Source organism: Heteronotia binoei, chromosome 6, assembly GCF_032191835.1.
Source record: "Heteronotia binoei isolate CCM8104 ecotype False Entrance Well chromosome 6, APGP_CSIRO_Hbin_v1, whole genome shotgun sequence".
Lineage (NCBI taxonomy): Eukaryota > Metazoa > Chordata > Lepidosauria > Squamata > Gekkonidae > Heteronotia > Heteronotia binoei.
This window is the reverse complement of record NC_083228.1, coordinates 40,716,180-40,733,331: the sequence shown is the minus strand read 5'-3', so window position 1 is coordinate 40,733,331 and position 17,152 is coordinate 40,716,180. Positions and strand designations below refer to the sequence as shown.

Sequence of the window (17,152 nt, the reverse complement as noted above, 5' to 3'; positions counted from 1 at the left end):
GTTCATTTTAAAGTCTTATTAAAAATGGAATGGGAGCAAGGCTTTTTTTGTAGGAAAAAACCTAGCAGGAACTCATTTGCATATTAGGCCAGACTCCCTGGTGTTGCCATCATTTAAGCACAGAGCTTTTTGTAGAGAAAGCCCAACAGGAACTCATTTGCACATTAGGCCACACCCCCTGAAACCAAGCCAGCTGGAACTGTGTTTCTATGTTCCTGCTAAAAAAAAGCCCTGAATGGGAGAAAACCAACAGTGAATTTCATAAACACAACTGGATAACTAAAAGGTAACTGTTTTGAAGATGAAACTGTATGATCAAATACGCTGAATAGTCAAGTTCCATACCAAGAAGAGCATACAAGTTGCCTTACTGTAGATCAGCATTCTTCATCCAATAGTAGCCAATCAGTTGCTTCTTGACCCTTCTTGTCTGATACTCAAAAAGGTATGTATCTCACATGAGAGTTCTATTTGGCTGTTGTGGCTAACAGTGATACGTCTATCCAATCTACCCATTTGTCTAGCGAGCTCTTTTTCAACCAAGCTACTGACCACAGCCAAACCTTGTATTAATCTTTATAACCATGCGTTATGTGAACAAGTCTTTCCTTTTGTCAAATAGTAAAGAGTACAGTAGCACCTTTAAGGCCAACAAATTTTATTGTAGCATAAGCTTTCAAGAAACACAGCTCTCTTCATCAGATGTCTCTTCCTTTTGTCAGTGCTAAACCCATTGCCAGTCACCTTCATACAGTGACACTCAAACTAAATTATCAATGTACTATAAAACACTACTTTATAATTCAGCAAGCTACAACTCAGCATATATATATATATGTGTGTGTGTATATATATATATATATATATATATATATAAAGATAGTCCCCTGTGCAAGCACCAGTCGTTTCCAACTCTGGGGTGACGTCATATCACAACGTTTTCACAGCAAACTCTTTACAGGGTGGTTTGCCATTGCCTTCCCGAGTCAGCTACACTTTCCCCCCAGCAAGTCAATATAAAACATTTAAACCTGAAGTTATTAACCAACAGCGTATGTAGTATTCTGGCAAATCTACATACACAAGCTACACATATGCACAAGTCTATCAGACAATGTTAATGTTTAACTCATCCAGCAATTTAAAAGAGAGAGAAGAAGGGAAAGGGCTAAAGTTTCAATCATGACAGAAACTGACAGATAAAATTTAAAGATCCCTCAGCTATGGGCTTCCTCTACTGCAGAGCTGAATATGGAAAGAGGCAGATCCATAATCACCGGTTACAGCTAAGGAAAAGGAAGCTAGGCCTATAGTGCTATAGGCTTCATTAGGGGCCCTGGCACTGCAATTTGTTGTAACTGATGTCCAGGAGACTTTATTTTTGTTGCAAAAATGTTCAAATGTTCAATTTCTCTCCTAACTTGCATTTTACATAGTTTTGAAATATGATTGCTGGCCTACTTTGAAAACCCATGCTTTTGCTATTTCAATGTTACAGCATACACCACCATAGAAACATACAGCTGAAAAAAAAAATATATATATATATACACACACACACACACACACACACACACACATATACATACATATATATATATACATATATATATACATATATATATACACACATATATATATATATATATATATATATATATATATATATATATATATATATATATATATATATATATATATATATATATAAAATTCACCAGCACTTATTTCTGCCACAGACATTAGAATACAGATGTTGCAAATTGCTTTTCTTTTGTGTTTGACCAAAAATTGAAAGCCATTATTCTTTCTTTATGACTTCACTTTTGCGAATTATCTGTGGACATTTTTATAACTGACTGAGCACTTAGCAGTGGCATTTAGGTTTATGGTTGCCTGGTACTAAACAAAATGCTTTCGATAAAATCTGCTCAAGCATTCTGATTTGTGAATGGATATTTAAAAGCTAGCAGAAGCACTTTCTGTTCTGTTTACACACCTAGTAAAACCAATCATATACTTAGAGTAAAGGGAATAATTAAAAACAAATCACACCCAAGATGGCCATCATTTAAGGAAGTCAGAAAACTAGAGGAGAATGAAATTTCTTCTGAAGCATTATATTAGTGGAATATGAAATGGCATGGCTCAAACAAAATGGATTTTTATACCGATCAATGTATCACCCATTTTACTGGTAGAAATCAAATAACAGCTGTAGCTGTACACAGCATCACAATTCATATAACTAGGCATGTCACAGGGTGCAAGCCGGTAACCCAACTGACCTAGGAAGCTGTGTTCATGTAGCAACACGTCAATAAGCTACCAGTGGCTCTTCTTCCCAGATGTAAAGGATGCAGGAGAAGGCACAATGGGAACAAAGTAGAAGAGAACTCCCCTCCCAAAGGACCTTCAGCCACTGCAAAGCCAGTGCTGCTCTACGTGCCTAAGATATGGTAACAAATGGTTGTGAAGGCACTTCAGTTGATCATTTCCAGAACGTGAGTCACCTCATACTTGTCCTTTATAGACTTCAACTATCTTAGCTAAACAGTGTGTGCTAGTAAATATTTACAAGTTGCCTACCAACAAATATTTGGTACCCCACCGAAAAATAAGTAACAACCACCTCTTTCTTCAAGAAAAATCCTAAACCAGTCTTGTTTTTGGCACTTGTGCAGACAGGGCTGCCATCCTCAAGACAGGGCCTTGAGTTCTCCTGGAATTACAGATGATCTCCAGACTACAGAGATCAGTCCCACTGATCAAAAGGCAGGCTGAATGGTGCCACATCCCCATCGAACTCCCTTCCCAAACTCTGCCCTCCCCAGGCACTGCTCCCAGATCTCTAGGAATTTCCCAATCTGGTGTTGGCAGCCCTTTCTACAAAAGAGAAGCCAAAACACATGCATTGCAAGTGTCCTCCTGACTCTAAGCAAAGGGGAGAAGAGTATAACAATGAAGTGGGCTCCATGAGCAAAGGCTTTGGAGTATTATATAAAAAATAAGAGAGGGGCTCCAATTTCAAAAGCGAAAGAGGTGTGAGGATAAAGCAGGCAGAACTGTGCTTCTCTGAGTTGCTTACTTTGTGTAGTCCCTTTCCCTCAAGCACTTTGCTCTCAATTAGACCTTTCAGTATCTGGGTTCACTCAAGAGAAAACAGATATTGGAGGACAAATTAAGCCACCTGTAGCATTCTCACACATTACAAGTGAACATATACACACATTCCAGGTCATAGTACCAGAATCCAATCATACAAATCAGCCAGCAGCATATCTAGTTTATCCCTGATGTGGTAGCTTATCCTGAACATTTGTGCTTCCTAATTTGGATTCAGCAAATTTGTTTGCATCAGACTGTGGCATATCCTTTTAGTGCCCCAAGATCTTTCTACATTGTTTCAGACAGAGGTATGAACAGCTGAGCAAGTGAAACCGAAAAGCTTACAAGTTTTGTAGCTGCTTTTTCTGTCTATTATAGAGAGGCAACACCTATCAATACTAGCACTCCTGACCCTTTGCACTGAAGCAAAACAATCACATAATCACTGTTTAAGAGCAAAGTTACCAAAGAAAAGCTTGTCATGTTGATTCCATTTTGTGAGCCAAGAAACCACTTTTCCTCTCTGCAGCTCAGCTATATGAAACCCTTGGTGATCACTGGGTGAAGGACACAATGGAAATTATCAACTTCAATGTGGTTGGACAACTAACGCTAGAATTAGTATTTTACACTTAACATTACATAGGGGGGTAGTAGCTTATTGCTTTGGTTTCAGCTGTATGTCTTAAAAAGGTAAGGCAGCTTTAGATCACAGGAGCAATCTGAACAGTCTCCTATAGGGGAACAGCCCACTGGACTTACCATGAGGGGTCCTTCTCCTCAGATGTTCGGAGGACATCTCTGTGGGTTATTCCTACTGTTCCTTCAGGGAGGCAGGAAACACTTTTTTCACCTTCCTGTTGGTGCCTTCGGAATAACCCTGCCCTCAGTTGTGGGACTCTGAAAGCAGTATTGTCTTCCCTCTAACTAGAAGGACTACAAACACAAACTAACAATATGCAACTACAACATCAACTGTAACAGTGAACTCCAATAGTACTGAAACTAGAACAGTACAAGGGAGAAAAGGCTATAGTAGATAGGACAGAATAGAAAATAGGCGATGAAGATAAACCTGGGATTGGTGAGATGTCCTCCGAACCTCTGAGGAGAAGGACCCCTCACGGTAAGTCCAGCGGGCCGTTCTCCTTCAGAGGTTGTCGGACATCTCTGTGGGACCTCCCAGAGCAGTCCCCTAGTTGGGTGGGTCTTCATTGCTGGTCTCCCCCAGAATGTGCTGTAATACCTTTCTCCCAAAGACTGCATCTGCTGAGGCCATGGAATGAATCTTATAGAGCTTTACGAATGTGGATGGAGAAGACCAGGTAGCGGCTCTACACATCTCTTCCACTGCTTCACTGATGCAGGCCTTTAGAACTGCTCTGATTGACAAGGTGGACATCTTATCTCCAACTCTGTGAGGAGAGATGTTAATGAACATATAGTCCGTTTTTCTAATAGATTCGGATCTCAGGATGAAAATTTTTAAAGCTCTACATACATCTGAGGTACGCCAAACAACTTCCTTTTGGATGTTTGGGTTGCAGACAAAAGGTAGGTAGGTAGATTTCTTGTGTGCAATGGAACTTAGAAACGGCCCTGGCCAGGAAGGAAGGATCTGTGCACAGAACCACCTTTTCTTTATGAAACACGCAAAGCCCAGCTTTGACTGACACAGTGCCCAATTCTGAAACTCGACATGCTGATGTTATGGCTACCAAAAAGAGAGTCTTCATTCGAACCCATTTTAAGTCAATATCTCAAAGAGGTTCAAAGGGCTTCTTTGTAAGGGCCGACAAAACGGTATGGAGTCACCAAGATAAAAAGCAATGGACTGTTAGCTCCGTGCAAAAACAACTGGATGTATGGATGTTGAGATAGTCTGTACCCTCCTATGATGGGTAAGACCATGGACAGGGCAGCTATCTGCCTTTGTAAGGTAGCTGGTTTTAACCTTGACTCTAGGCCCCCCTGTAGAAATGCTAGTACCTCCGCAACAGAAGGGGCAAGCGAGGGAACCTTTCTCCTACAACACCAGCAGACAAAGGCCTTCCAAGTTGTATAAGAAGGTCTTCTTGATGCTAGCATAGCGTCTGTCACCTCAGGTGAGTAGCCTAGGCCTCTGAAGATTTCCCGCTCAATCTCCACGCGGTCAAGTGAAACCACTCTGGGTCGGGGTGCCACACTGGACCCTGATGGAGCATGTCGGGAAGCATTGGCAGAGACAGCGGAAGGTCCATTGATAGTTCTGTCAACATCGAGAACCACGGTCGCCGTGGCCAATAGGGCGCTACCATGATGGTTTCTGCCTGTAGATCTCTCACCCACCAAAGAACTCGAGGAACCAGAGGGACCGGAGGAAACACATACAGGAGACCTGGAGGCCATGGAGGTGTCAGAGCATCTGCCTGTTCGGCATCTGGATGAAAAAAAGTGGTGAAGTACCTTGGTAACTTCTTGTTTGCGTTGGAAGCAAATAGATCCATATCTGTTTGACCCCAGCATTGGCAGATGAGGTCGAATAGACTTGGGCTGAGAGCCCACTTGCCTTTGCAGATTACCTGTCTGCTCAGCCAGTCTGCTTGTGTGTTGTCCTGGCCTCTGATGTGTTCCGCCCGTAGAGAGGTCAGGTTCTTTTCTGCCCACGCTAGAATCTTTGATGCTTCCTTGTGCAGCTGTGAGGATCTGCAGCCCCCTTGATTGTTCAGGTACGCCTTGGCCGTTATGTTGTCTGCTCTGACAAGAACGTATTTCTGAAACAATTGTGTCCTGAAGGCAACCAGAGCTAGATGTATGGCTCTGACCTCTAGGAGACTGATGGGAAGCTGACCCTCGGATTGCGACCACCTGCCCTGGACTGGTTTGTCCTGAAGTATGGCCCCCCACCCCCCTAGGCTGGCATCTGTGAACAGCTCTAGGGGTGAAGGAGGATGAAACATCTTGCCCTGGCAGAGATGAGTCAAGTCTGTCCACCACTGTAAGCTCTTCTTGACTGGTAACGGAATTGTCAAGTTCATGTCCTTACTCTCCATGATTTGGAGCTGAAATGGTAGTAGGAACATCTGAAGAGGTCTGGAGTAGAATCTGGCCCATTGGATCATGTCTATGGTCGAAATCAATAGTCCCATTAGTTTGGCAAGCAACATCAGTTGTGATGATTGGCTCTGAATGACCCTGGTAGCCAGATCCCAGATGGTCCTGGCCTTGGACGGAGGCAGAAATAGCGAGTTGCCCGTGGAGTCGATCACTGCTCCTAGATGCTCCAACCTCTAACTCGGCTGCAGCAAACTCTTTGATATGTTCATAATGAACACGTGCGACTGAAGGCATCGAATGGTAAGATCTGTGTCCCGAAAAGACTTCTCTTTGCTGTTGGATCTGACTAAAAGCTCGTCCAGGTAGGGAAGGACGTGGAAACCCCACCCCCTTGTTTTCTCAGCTGGACTACTGGATTTATTAAGATCTTGGAGAAGACTCTGGGAGCTGTTGACAGACCAAAGGGCAATGCCCTGTACTGGTAATGTTGATTCAGTACTACAAACCTCAGGAAATGACGTTGGGAAGGCTGGATAGGTATATGAAGATATCCCTTTTGTACAATTTCTAAAGTTCATTGATGTGCCTGAGAGGCATCCCAGGCTGCTGCAAAATGGAGTAGTCGAGCTCCCACCGGTATCTGATCGTAGTCATGCCTGCTTGGACTTGGACTCTTGGTCGGACTTGTCCATTTTGGAGATGTTGTTTCAATTGAATTTGGAGCCGAATGAACTTCTCTTGAAGGAGTTCTTTGATATCTCCCAATTGGACTTTTTTGAATCGGTGCAATATCTGGCCAGGGAATGCTGAGTCCAAAAGGACTGAGGACCCCTTCTATCATTTCTCCGAATGGATTTGGGCATGGCCTTCTTTTTGTCGCGAGTCTCTATGAGGATCTTATCCAAAGCATCCCTGAAGAGACAATCCCCTTGGAAAGGATATGCTGCCATTGTAGACTTAGAGAGAAAATCAGCTTGCCAAGCCCGAAGCCATAATAGGCGTCTAGCCACTGTAGTGGACGCCATAGCCTTAGAAGCAAATGTCAGAATGTCTAAGGTCGCGCTGGCAGTAAATGATCCACCCTCTTAACAGACACCTATTGTCCTCTGGTAACATCTGGATTAACTTACGTACCCAAACAATGGACATCCTGGAAACCAGGGAGACCGTAGAGGATGCCTTCACCATCATGGCAACAGATTCATATAGTCTTTTTAAGGTTGCCTCAGCTTTTTTGTCCAGGGGATCTCTAAGAGAACCCTGGCCATCCTCAGATACCAGGCCCAAGGATTGTAGGGCCGCTACTGGACCGTCCACTGTTGGAGCCTGTAATAACTCATTAGTGTAAGCAGGAAGTGTGTACAACTTTTTGACTAAGTGAGGGAACTGCTTCAGAGAAGCTGGCTTTTCCCATTCAACACTAACCAGTTTTTCAAAATATTCTGGGAATGGGAATACTTGTTCAGAAGTTTCCCCCCGGGGCAAGAACTCAGTACTTCCACTGGTTCTGGACTTGATCTTCTTTGAGTTAGCTACCTTGGCTTCCTCATCAATGGGCCCCTCCTCAATTTCTAATGCTGAAAGTGTTTTGGCTAGCAAAAAAAAGCCTGCTCAGGTATTTTAACTTCCTCCTGTTCCTCCTCTGAGAAACATTCTCCCTCTTCCCTATCTTCCTGATCAGAGGCAGACGCCATAGATTCAGATTCAGCAGGTAGAGGCTGAGAAGGATGTAAGGGAGCCTTTCGCGCTGCCTTGGTAGGCCAGATGAAAGTGGGAAAGAGCGGGGAGGATCTAAGGGAAAGGACAGTCCCTGTGGGAGAAGCCCCATTTGGGCACAAAAGGATCCCATCTCCTCCTGCATCGCCTGCCTAATAAAGAGGGTTTATTATTGGATTCAGAGGGTTGCCCGTTGGTATGTTACCCCTGCTCAAATTGTCTTGGAAGCCTTCCAATTGTGGCTGCAGGTTAGTCCGAGCCTCCGGAGTGCCTGCCCTTAAGGGTTGGAAGGTCTGAGAGCTAAGCCCTGCACTTCCAAAATGGCTGCCACTGTTCTCTGCCGCCCTGAGGCACGTAGCACGGGCTTCCATTACGCACAGTTTCTTGGCGCCGGCAGTCGTTTCATCTGCGGCCGCGATGGGAAGGGCGCGAACAAGCCGAAGGCAAGTCGGAACCTTCAACGAAGTTCGCCACTGCGAGAGGCACCGTGTGCGACTCTCCCTCCTTGTCAGAGAGAAAGCCGTCTCTGTGCCTGCAAGCCATTTAGAAACGACCTGAGTTGTTTCTCTCTGCTGCTTTTGGCTAGTGAGGGGGAAAGGAGAGGAGGAAGAAAAATAGAAAGAGCTAAAGCAAGGGAAGTTATGGAAGGGAAAATAAAGAAGAAAAAAGGCTTAGCCTAAACTCTGTGCTGCTGCTCCCTGTAGAGGCAGGAACAAAACTGAGGGCAGGGTTATTCCAAAGGCGCCAACAGGAAGGTGAAAAAAGTGTTTCCTGCCTCCCTGAAGGAACAATAGGAATAACCAACAGAGATGTCCGGCAACCTCTGAGGGAGAAGCTCTCATAAGAAAATGCCTCTGTTTCTTGAGAGCTTATATTTCAACAGGCTATGCTAGTAAAGGATTTTTTCCCTTACCTCAGACATAAAAACGAACTGTTCTGGCATCTATGCATATACTCTGATGTCTTACTATCAGTTTAATCTGCTTAAATTCTAGATAAAATTCTAGCTAAAACATTCAACCCCTATGTACAAAAATGAGCTACAGAAAAATATTCTACAAGAATGAAACTAAATGAAGCTTAGTTTAAAAAAACTGTATTAAGCATTTGTCTTGCTGTAATGAGGTGAACATATATTCACCTTGTTAACATGAGCATAGGTGACAGCTCACCTATTATACAATGCTTTGGCTGATTCCCTTCACCTTCTCAAGGTTTATCTCAAGATTGATCAAATTATGGAATTAATTACCAAAAGATGACCATTGCCTTAGATGATTTTTTGGAAAGAAACACAAACAAAATAAAGATAGTAAATCAACTAATATTAGTTATAACACCCAAACAGAGTTTCCTTGTATGAGACAGCATACTTCTGAATATGAAATTCTTCATCTTCATTCCTGCTTCCGAATGAGTACCCAGAGGCATCTGGGCAGCTGCTTCTGGAAACAGAATGTTACATGTAGATGGATTTTGGTCTGATCCAGCAAGGCAATTCTTATATTCTTTGTGGCTAGATGCAGAAACTCCGTTTATCTGGAGTAAGACAATTCTAGTAGTGTAGGCTCCCTCCAGAATATGGATATTATAGCATTCTATTAATTTGGCCGTCAATCAAGCTTCATAACCAACAACAGCTAATTTAAGGTTGATTTTTTTTTAAAAAAAAATTAGAATGGCATATGGCTGAGAAGGACATCACTGCAGGAGAGAATGAGATGGAAAGAACAAAGACGAATGATATATGAAGAATTATAATTATGCAAGATGACAGCAGTGACTTAAACAGAGCAGGTTTTCTTTATGGAAGTCTTATTCACAAATCACTTTACAGCAGAGTGGAATAACCTTATAATTTTAAGTTTTGGGGAAGTCAGAGGTTAATCAGTTTTATAAGATCTAATAATATATTATTGTACATGAATAACATGAAGTGTTAATTCAGTAGTGATCTGTAAAATATGGCAGTACATGAGGAACCAGAAATGCTCTTCTTCAACAGCTCTGCAATGATGACAACAGCACTTCCCTTGTTTCCTATGTTTTGGGCTGAACCTTACTTTTGGCTGCTTGCCAAAGTTTACTCCGCTGCAGTAGAATTTTATATTAATTCCAAGAAGATCTACTGCATATAAACACTTAACTCTATTACCCAGTCACATACAAATGAGCTGCTAGGCAGGGAGCAATCTTGTGGGTCTACTTAGAAGTGAAGCCCATTTTATTTAATGCAACTTACTCCCGGGAAGATATTCACAGGATTGCACTGCCAGTCACTGCAAGTGCTACATCTGTTCATATAGGACAGGGGTGGCCAACAGTAGCTCTCCAGATGTTTTTTGCCTACAATTCCCAGCATCCCCAGCCATTAGCCATGCTGGCTGGGGCTGATGGAAGTTATAGGCAAAAAGCATCTGGAGAGCTACCATTGGCCACCCCTGACCTATATGAACAGATGTAGCACTTGCAGTTTCTGACTTAATCATAAGCAAAGCACACTGAATTCTGTTTTTAAAATATAAGATGGTTATTACAGCAAGTGAACAGGTATAACTTCAAAACAATCACATAGCAAGCAGTGTTGCATGATTGCCAACGATTTGTTCTTGGCTCCAATACTAATGTACAAATGGCATTACTATCCTTCAGCTTTCTAGCAGAATGCCTCTCTTTTCATAGAACACTATTAAATGCAAACAGTAGCATTATGCTATGTGTATAAACCCAATATTTTTAACTTAAATCAAACATGACAGTTTAGTGCTGAAAAGTTGATTCACATACTACAATTACAGTACATTTTCAGACATCCTACATTTATTCAGCTAAAGCTTATTTTCCAGTGGAAGAATCATTATAAAGAGCTAAACAGTTTTCCAGATCTATACTTATAAATGGTCAACAAAACTATATAGTCAGAAAAATGGTATTCATTGCTTATGTTTAAAACTACAAGTTGAGTGTAAGGCAAAGCACCAAGGAAGCCTCCTTATATTCATTTGTAAGAGTTTAAGATCAAGTTTAAATTCAAAGGTTTTCAACATCCAGTTATAGAACTCTATTATTTCTAATGTGCCTATGAAACAGCAGAGTAATATATACCATTTAATTACAGACATTTATCTTAAATATATTAAATGAGCTGGTATAATTATTCTCTTCATTTAGCAGTGTTTACAACTTGTATGTCAGTAGCTGAGCAGAAGAGGGTGTGTGTAGGACACAACAGTTACAAATGTGGGACTGTCATGGAAAAGCACACCAAGGCTATAGTGCCTACCATAGCTGACAATGGTTTTAGTGAAAAAAGTTATATCATCCACACCTGTGCCAAAGGATTCATATTAACACCGTCCAAAATACTTCCCCCCCCCAAAGGTAGTGACTGAATTATCTTATTTTTACATTAAAGTTGAATGATTAAATCATCAGTTTTAACCATTTTAAATAGTTACTACATCCATTGATTAATATTCTAGTCTTAGCAACAACAAATGAACTGTAACAAATTGTAGGGAATTAATTTTATGTTTGAGTTTAAGCAACATGAAAAATTATTCAGCACTCTTAGTGTAACCCATTCATCAGTTTTCCATATGCTGACCTGTTTTAGCAGCATCTGGTAGTTTATTACCAGACTGAAACATAGCTATTGTACCATGTCAGAGGAGTTAAAGCCATCATTCTTAACATTTCACTTGTGCTCTTGTTTCCCAACTACAGTATTTTAATTAGCAATAATCAGCCATAGCTTGAAGGCAGCTAGAACAGTACTTTGAATCTATACAATAAATGGATAAAATATCAATAAAACTATTAATTTTGAAAGGCAAGTGTTTACAACACTTATAGTATACACATTTTACTATACAGGGCCATCTTAGCAGCTTTAAACACTAGTCAGCAATGCATAGAAAGAAAAGTTATTAGAGCCAAGGTTTGATGGCTTGCTCTTATTTCTGCTTGGGAAGCATAATTATTCTTTTAGAACAGCATATGGCAAAATACTTGCATTTACCAGTACAGGATTAAACAGCATCATACCTCACGGAATTTATTATATTTTAAAATATGTACTATATACTAAAGGTCAGTCACTAACATTATTGAAATTAAGCTTTCACTCACAATTATTGTATGTCCCTAATTTGCACTCAACTTTTTTGAATTCCTCCCTTGTGCATTTATTCAAGAGACAGAGTGAGTACATAAACCAGAAAAGAATTAATAGCTCACTGTTGTTAAATGAAAAGCTAGTATATGCAACATTCTTCAGAAATGTATACAGTAAATAAGATAGATAAGCACTTTTCCTCCAACAGCAATACTAATCTAAGGGTGTGATCACCCAAGAGATTTCGCCAGACCTAGCCACACCTCCCACCCAGATTTAATGTGCATAATCACACACACATCCGCCCTCTGAGTCCCACCCGTACGTACCTCATTTTAGGACGGGCTGGGACCGGATTAAATAGCTACCAGGAACTTCCTGGTAGCAAATCTCAGCATAAAGTGCATGCAGGGTGCATTTCCTGGGTGTCTGAACAGCTGGGGTGTGCGATGTATGCACCCCGCATGCGCAATTTGAATGCTCCTCTTGCATATGTGCCGCCCATGCTTCTCCCGGCAGCAGGGCAGGGGATTTTGTGAATGCAGCGCCATGCATCAAAGAGCACTGACTTTTTCAAAGTCAAGGTACTTATGTGATCACACCCTATGAGTTCCCAAACCCCAGGACTTCCAGGTAACAACTGAAAACAGGATTTTTCAGAAGTAACTACAACAATAGAATGAATGTTGTCCTACAAGACAACCTTAAATTCAAATGAGATGTCTGATTATTTAAATGCTGTAATATTTAAATTGGAAATATAAACACAGCCTAAAAAGGTAATAATTATAAATGACAGCTTACCATCCATTCAGATAAGTAAGCAGCTCTTCTCAATTCTGGCAGCTGTCACTATCAAATGTTTTGTACACACTAAGACTGTAATTTTATCTTTCTTTCATTTAAACCCTGACTTTAATTCCAGTGGGAGCCCAAGACAGCATACATACTTCTTCTCTCCTCCATTTTATCCTCACAACAACCCTGTGAGGTAGGTTAGTCTGAGTGACTATGACTGGTGCAAGGTCACTCATTGAGCATTCATGGCAGAGAAAGGATTCAAACCTGGCTCCCCATACCCTAGTCCAACACTCTAACCACTAAATCCACACTGGATGACATACAAATAACCAGGCCTCGGATTCAGTGGGAGCTCACAGGAGCGCAGCTCCTGAACCTTTCTGAGAGTTCCTCCTCCTCCTTCTGAGAGTTCCACTTCCTTGTCGATTGAATAGTATGTGCAGCTGCATAGCAATTCCTGGATGAGCTCCGCCACCTATTTTTCTACAAAATGACCCCTGTAAACTATACAAAAAGGATTGAACACCTTTTTCCAGTTAGTACTACCTGGTTTACTATTAGATACCGAATCTAAACCATAGACTGAGCCACATTTCTTCTATGAGGTACTGATCAAAATACTGAGCAACCTCAGTATTCTACCATTCACCCCACACATCCTTCTTATGTAAGGATGTTAGTGATTTGAGTAATTATTTCTTGGATATCACTATTCAGGCCTAAATATTGAAAACCAGTTACTTCCCCCCAAAGTTAATACAAGAAGCAGAGAACATTGCCTAATTGCCTAATTTGTTTATATCATGAAAACATTAAGCAAAAATGTAAAAACCAGCTTAGTGCCATTTGGTGTTCCTAATATTAGTGCTAGTTCATCAAGTCAGTGATCCCACCATTAAAACTTCTATAGTTTTTCTCGTCTGTGCTACAAACTTTTATTAATTTTATTCATGGTTGGTCATCACTGCTGTCCTCCAGTGAACTCTGGAACTAGAGTTTGATAAGTATGCCAAGAATTCTGTAAATTATCCTGAAACCTTCAGAACTACAGTTCTTTGGACCTTTACAGATCTTAACCTAAAATCTATGCTACCAGCTACCAATATGGAAACTCATATATTGCTAGAGGCAAATGATTATCCTTCACACTTAATAGAATGCAATAATAGAGCAGAATCAGCAAAGCTGTAATGGCTCAAGAGAAGTCTGCCTGATATGCACCCATTCCCCTTAGCTTTTAGGCAGCAGAGACTGACTGACAGATGAGTAAACTCTGCTCCTCCTTCTGCACTGACAAACCAATAGGAAATTAGCAACTCTCCCTTTAAACAGAATGAAGCAGCAAAATTACGTTTGAAGGCATAGTCTAAACCATCTTGATTGAACAGAAGGAAATAGCATTCCAAATACCTGAGAGAGGTTTATACTACATCACAAAATAGTGATTTATATTACAGATGTAATTTATATTGTTGACTGCACATATTTAATAAGCTATGATAGTTTCTGCTTTGGGCTGTGAGTGTTCCCTTTAAACCAGAAAACACAGAGAATTTCACTGCTCTTTGAAGAGTATTCTAATTTATATATTTAGAAGCAATAATTATAGCACCCAAATAAAAAAAATTGTGTTTATCTTCACAGATCATAACTATACAGGATACAAGGTAAAGTGCACCTGACAGTTTATTCAATCAAGAAGGCATTTAACACCACAACAAGTTCCACTCTACATTAAAATTTCAGAGCTTCTATTTTCCCAGTTTCAGTCATTGCAACTGATCTGCCCTGGCATCTTAGATAACAAAACCAGTGAAGGACACTGCAGCTTTAAATATTTCAGGCCTTATGTAGCTAGTAAATAGGCTCCATTGCAACATGGCTGTGAAGGTCGTGTCCTATTGTATCCTTCCTCTAATAGTGTACAAAATAGATTTTTTTTTCCACAGAATACCTTCTCTGCATTTCTTAATCTTGTTGCTGTCATTATAAATTTCCTTATTGAAAGAGACTGATACTAAAGGCTTTCAACACACACCCAACACTCCTCCTGAATGTATTCAAACCCACACCCTAAACACAGACTGTATCATGATTACACTTCAGCATTTTATTTGCATTCATGTGCCTGATTTTGCAAACACAATCCTGTTGGACTTCATTTCTTTGCATTAGTAAGTACAGCCCTTTAAAGAAAAAGGGTTTAGCCCTTTAATGTGAAAAAGGTAATTAACTGGATTCCTCAAGTGTCCATGGCTTTAGTCAGCCATTTAGTTCAAGATTTTAAGCCATTTCTTTTAATGGATCTATAGTTGCTATACTATCAAATATTTTAGGGATTCTGTACCAATCAAAATATACAATACATAAAGCATACAAGCAACGGAGAGGGATATTAAGAGAGAAGGGCGTCATCCAGCAGCAATTATTCCTTCAACACCAGATCTGAGGAACAAAAATTAAGTCTGTAAACACCACTGGACACAACATATGTGACTACATGTTTGCTAAGACCAACATGAACAATTTCAAAAAAGATGGATAACTAATATAGGCATGAACTGGAATGACAGGGTGACATTTGGTTTTAGCTAGAACTGAATTATAATGCAAATACAAATATATGTGCCCATCCCTCCCCTCAACCTTTTGCATTCAATAAAAAAGACTTTACCTGAAAAGGCAACAGATTGTTGCCATTATCTGTCCTGAAGGCATTGTCTTCTACCCAGGATTTGGGGGTTAGGGGAGCAGCCCTTGGAAACTTCGGTGGAGCAATCACATTGCTGGAGAAGGGCTTTTTCAGAGGTGAAATAGGATTGAGTGGGGATGGTACCCCAACTCCAACCCCGACCCCAACTCCGACGCCTACTGCCCTTCGAGGGTCCCTGCCAGCTTGCAGCCCACCCCAAGGATTAGAAGGTGTACTCCAGGCTGCATTTTGGTGGTTATTCCAACTGGAAGGGGAAGAGGTGGAGGCTGAAGAGGAGGAAGGTTTGCTGGTCATGATGGGCTGATGGCTATAAGCAGCATTTCTCTGGGCAAAAGGTGCCTGGTTAGGGCTAACCGGGGATCTCCTCTGCTGCTGCTGGGCTTGCTGCTGTTGTTGGTGCTGAGTCTGAGCTAGGCCGATCTGGGGGGAGAAAGTGCCTCCAAAAACAGGATTGACATGGTGAGGGAAATTCTGGAAAAGCATTGTCCCATTAACTGGGGTAATCCCTTGGAAAAAGCTATCATCCACCGCATTTGTGGTTCCAGTGGACCAGGTGCTTCCAAAGGAGGGAGACAAGGAGGTCCCGGCTGTAGGTTCCTGCTGAGGCTGGTGGAAACTTAAGCCTGGCAAGATGGGGGACTCCATCTGCATCTTTTCCTTGCTATTTTGGGCAGGAGCTGATGAGCCGATGCTAGTCACTGAGTTGCTGTCCTCCCGTTTGGGTGTCTCTGAAGTGATGGGTGTAGAAGGGGCTTCTGCTGCGGTTGGATCTTGCTGCCGCTGCTGCTGGGGCTGGGCTTTGCTTTTGTCCATCAGTAAATCATCCTGCATGGTTTGTGCAGCTGAAAAGAGAGGGAAGGGAAAAAAACCCCACAAAGACAGACTGTTAACATTCATACAGCTGCTTTAGCTTTCTGCTGCTCGCTAGAATTCTACTGCTAGTATAATACTGCCGCAAGTTGCAAGGCAAATACGTAATCCCCCCCCTCCCGAGTAAGCTGTTTGAATCGGTGTGATCGCTCCACGCCGCCTCTAAAAATACATTTGAAGATGCTTCACCCTTTTTGATGCCTTGGTCTCCTTCAGTGTAAAAGAAAGATGTGCTTGTAGGGCAGAGATATATACCAATTTCGCCACGTCTCTTTCTTTTACACCGGAACTAAGAGCTCTCGCCCTTCAATGAGAAACTGATTCTGGTTCCTGTTTTTCCGGGCACCCTCCTCCTCCACTGTTATTTGCATACGTCAATAAATACTGCTGCGTCCTTCAGCAAGGTTAAAAAGACAGCAGCCTTTAACTCTTCCCCACCCCCTTTCCTATGAATAGACTTTTAAAGGCGCCGGCTGCCTATTTTGCTTAATCAACAAACCGGTTCGGTCAAACAGTTGAAAACAGCTCAAAATGACGCTCTCAAAGCCTCAGTCACACGCTCGTCTTCTTAAGCTACTCAGAGAAAAAGCCTATCCTGTACAAATCACAATGTGCGGTGTTCCCTGATTAAACAGCCCTAAGCTTTCTCCCTTTTGCCATTCTTTCACGAAAAGCAGCAGTTTCACGCAAATATTTTCTAGTTGTTTTATTCCGTGATCTTTCCAGAGTAACATGCATGACATTCAATCATTCAAGAAAAAAAAATATATTCTAGGCTAAAATATACCGGC

The 17,152-nt window shown here is 41.5% G+C and overlaps 1 protein-coding gene across 8 annotated transcripts in view; it reads right to left on the bottom strand.

The window, feature by feature from the left end:
- Window positions 1–17,152, bottom strand: part of CPEB3 (cytoplasmic polyadenylation element binding protein 3) — a 106,455-nt gene that overhangs the window by 83,096 nt on the left and 6,207 nt on the right. For 6 of the 8 annotated variants that reach the window (XM_060241352.1, XM_060241353.1, XM_060241348.1 and 3 more), the window contains exon 2: window positions 15,453–16,333. The exons of 1 other annotated variant lie outside the window; for it this stretch is intronic. In XM_060241352.1, the coding sequence (XP_060097335.1) occupies window positions 15,453–16,322 (870 nt within the window). In that variant the 5' untranslated portion in view covers window positions 16,323–16,333. Of the gene's footprint in view, window positions 1–15,452; window positions 16,334–16,550; window positions 16,738–17,152 lie in introns of those variants that run through there. One more of the 8 variants, XM_060241350.1, reaches the window with a different exon arrangement.